The sequence below is a fragment of the Vigna umbellata genome, chromosome 1 (genome assembly GCF_029865625.1).
Source record: "Vigna umbellata cultivar VRB3 chromosome 1, Vumbellata_1.0, whole genome shotgun sequence".
NCBI classification, from domain to species: domain Eukaryota; kingdom Viridiplantae; phylum Streptophyta; class Magnoliopsida; order Fabales; family Fabaceae; genus Vigna; species Vigna umbellata.
Window position 1 is genome coordinate 18,370,729 of NC_142165.1, and position 3,572 is coordinate 18,374,300.

At 35.1% G+C, this 3,572-nt stretch overlaps 1 protein-coding gene across 1 annotated transcript; it reads right to left on the reverse strand.

The window, feature by feature from the left end:
* Positions 1–316: 316 nt before the first annotated feature.
* On the reverse strand, positions 317–3,254 carry LOC124822738 (uncharacterized). The gene is made up of 3 exons (XM_047294777.2): positions 1,562–3,254; positions 1,054–1,447; positions 317–981 (listed from the first exon to the last, which is right to left on the reverse strand). The coding sequence occupies exons 1-3, from the start codon at positions 2,632–2,634 to the stop codon at positions 571–573; spliced, it is 1,878 nt and encodes a 625-aa protein (XP_047150733.2). The 5' UTR covers positions 2,635–3,254; the 3' UTR covers positions 317–570.
* Positions 3,255–3,572: the final 318 nt, after the last annotated feature.

The following is a 3,572-nucleotide window of genomic DNA, read 5'->3' on the forward strand; positions in this document are numbered from 1 at the left end:
AAAAATAAAATCAATAAAAGACAATAAAAACAATAAATAATTTAACCGTTGCAACACTTAAATATTTGACTGTTGCTAATTAATAAAAATATTAACGTTGCCAATTAATAAAAAAATATTAACATGGTAAAACGTTCCAACACCAACATTTAACTTTTGCAATATTATAATTATAAAAGTATATAAACTTATGTTGTTATCTTATTATATGCTACGTAAGACTTTGTTTTGTACGAAGGTGAATTAAGTCAAGATCGAATTCTGATGTTTGAACTGTTATATTATTTTAGTATATTAGTATGTATGGATGAGAGTCTATAGGTATATATGATTCATTATGTATTTTAAGGCTTCCAATCTTGCTCCAGACAGCAAAGTTTTTTAGTACAAAAACAGAAAAAGAAACCATAATATTAAAGTTGAAAGCCCAGAGCATATTTTTGAGTGACGCCAATTGTCGTGAAGGAAGAGATTTCAGTCACTGTTGGTTAATGCCAACAAGATAAAGCCAAAAAAGAAACACCTGAAACTTCTGTTACTAATTGTAAAACTAAAGAAGCATGCTACTCGTTATGAAAGAACATATGCAGGGGACTTTAAGAACACACCTCTATCCGTGACATCATCTGTTGAGTAACTTTCCCCATCTTCATCATCAACATCTGCCGCTTCATCAAGTTCAATATCATCATCATCATGAATCTGTAGATCATCTACATAAGCACCATTATCATTTTTAGAATCTGCTTCATCATCTTCAATTGGAATAAACAAGCACAAGTCATCTAACTCTGGCTCTTCATTGTTAGATACGCTTTCATTACTCTCTGTAATCCATTCATCATCAGAAGAAAGATCGTCTATGCTATATTCAATGGATTTTTCAGCTTGGTGCCTTTTGGTTAACTTTGAATTAGTCATCACCAGCAGTACATCTTTCAGTATCTGTTGCCTCAAACGATTTCTTCTCTTCATGTGTACCTAAACAAATAAAAACCAAATGAATAAAATGGCTACATAGATATGTTTACAAGTGGAGCTAACAAATTTTACCCTATCAAAGGCATTCCGGTTATCCACACAGCCAAAAGAATTGGTTGTCAAACTCAGTATTCGTTTAGCAAAATGTTGGAGCTCGGGAAGTTCAGAACCATATGAATCCCACCAATCAGCAGGATTTTTGGTTTTAATTGCAATCTTGGTTATTTCATTACCAAGAGAGTTTCTTGCATGCTTGAAATCTTCAAGCATATGATCAACCTTAGACCAGTCTTGCTTTGCTATCATCTTGCTTAAAGACCCGTACAAACCAAGTTTAACATCAAAATCTTCTTCGAAACTAGGATCATAGTGGAACCGAGGGTTAAGATAATAAGCTGTGGCATGCAAAGGCCTAAGAGTTTCTTCGTCCCATCTTTCATCTATGATATCCCATAAAGGCATATAACTAAAAAGAGAAAAAACACTTTCATCAGAAGTAGTTCACAGAGAAAGAATATACACAAAGTAACAAATCAAATTCATACTAACAGTGAATTAGAGAAACACTAAAAAAGCTTACCGTTTCTTGACAAATTTAAAGGCATGCTGTATCTTCTCTTTTACTCTCTTCATTTCATCGTAAATGAAACCTATGACTGGTTTCTGGTCCAAACTCACCAAATGAAGCACCTTTATCAGAGGACTAGCGCCAAGCAAGCAAACCACAACACTTTTCCAAAACTTATCATCCATAACGAGACTTTGAACGAGTTTCCCACCTGTTGTTCTAGAAAAAAAACTGGATTTCCATTGTTTGGATGTAAACATCTTCTCCAATGCCCCCTTGTTTTCATGGAGACACTTCAAAGTTAGATAGCATGTGGCAAATTTGGTCACTCCTGGCCTAATCAAATCTTTACCCTTAGTAAAATGATGCAACAAAGAAACCAGACAACTTCTTGAGTATATATAAGATGTAATTCTCCTCCCATTTGCAACTGTGTCTCTATGCATCTGTAACTTTTTCACGAAATCCTCCAGCATCAAATTAATGCTATCAATAACACATGGCATCCAGAAAAGTCTCCTCCTTTTGCTCACCAACATTTTCCCAGCAGCTCTATAGCTAGATTCATTCCTAGTCACAACTTGAACAACATTTTCTTCACCGACTTCCTCAACAATGCCATCAATCATTGCAAAAATGCCATCAACAGTTTTGCAGTTTTCAGATGCATTAAGAGATTTAAGAAAAACAGTACCTTTCGGGCTGTTAACAAAGAAATTGCAAATAGTGATCCCATAGCTATTAGTCCAATCATCAATCAAGACAGAACATCCTGTGTTCTTCCATTCAGCTTTATGCGCCTCTATTGATTCCTTGATCTCAGCAACTTCTTGCTTCAAATATTTCCCTCTAAGTTCATCATAAGAGGGTGGCTTGAACCCCGGGCCTGCAATAAGGTTGACCATTTTCTGAAAAGCTTCACCTTTGGCAACCTCCAGGGGAATGGCATTGATGTAGAAAAACCTAGCAATTTGCCTACACGCTTCCTCTCTCAAATCCACGTTGCTACTGGATTCAACGCTCATGGTTCTTCTCTTCTCAATGATTCGAGTGTGGTTCAATTCCTCCCCGTGTCTTTTCGCCATTTTCAGTGGAAGGGAAAAAGTGACAGGATGCGCAGTTTCGCAGGCGGGTCCAAGAAGCTAGGGTTTCTGGGTGGCTCAAATTTAGGTTTAGGTTAAACGATGGAGGTGTGCGATATGATGTATAGGGGTTTTGGGTTTAGCCTTTAAATTGGGTCGTTCCATTTTCAAATTAAAATTACGATTTGAATGTTTGATGCTGAATAGTAACGATCTTAAATCGTAGAATCGTACGATTCTACGAGTCGAATTGTTGAATCGTGCGATTCTACGATCCGATTGCGATTTTGACAACATTGGAAGAGGTTGTTGCAGATGATTTCTGGTGATGGTTGCAAAAATTAGCCTGCATTTCTCTAGAAATTTGAAAACCATCACTTGATTCTTGTTTTAGATATTCCTTGTTCTGTTCAATCCAATTTCTTCTTTGTTTTTCTGCAAAAGCAGTTCATAGACACATAATTAATCTTTCAGAGTTTAAAGTACATAGCACCTCTCTCTCTTCTGGTATGTATGAATTGGTAGAACATGCTAAGTTTACTTTCAGTGAGCCTCTAAATCCTAATGATGAATTGATGATATGAAAATACTCTGTATTTCAGTGAAGAAAGCCTGATGAGTTATCTAAGGTGAAGAAGAAAGCTTGATGAGTGATACATTATGTTAAACTGCTAAATTAACCATATTTTATTTCATATTCTTTTTTTTTATTGATCGATATGAGATTAAATTTAAATAATGACTTGATCATAATTTTGAATCAATACTTTATACAAAAGAAAACATCGTCCTAATCAATTGGTATGTAGCTGGAATTGAAGCATATGTTCTTAAGTTTCATGTTCATAAAATAAGAGAGAATAATTAAAGATAAATTTGACCTAACTTATTCCTTATCCACCGATCTTCTATTTTCTCGAATAATTTTATCGTTTTGATAT

What these genes read in the sequence shown, in the direction of transcription:
- LOC124822738 (XM_047294777.2), bottom strand. Translation starts at nt 2,634, where the DNA reads ATGGCGAAAAGACACGGGGAGGAATTGAACCACACTCGAATCATTGAG. An exon ending in TTTAAATTTGTCAAGAAACG is followed by an intron (nt 1,448 to 1,561) that starts GTAAGCTTTTTT and finishes TTCTCTTTTTAG; the next exon opens with TTATATGCCTTTATGGGATA. An exon ending in ACCGGAATGCCTTTGATAGG is followed by an intron (nt 982 to 1,053) that starts GTAAAATTTGTT and finishes TTATTTGTTTAG; the next exon opens with GTACACATGAAGAGAAGAAA.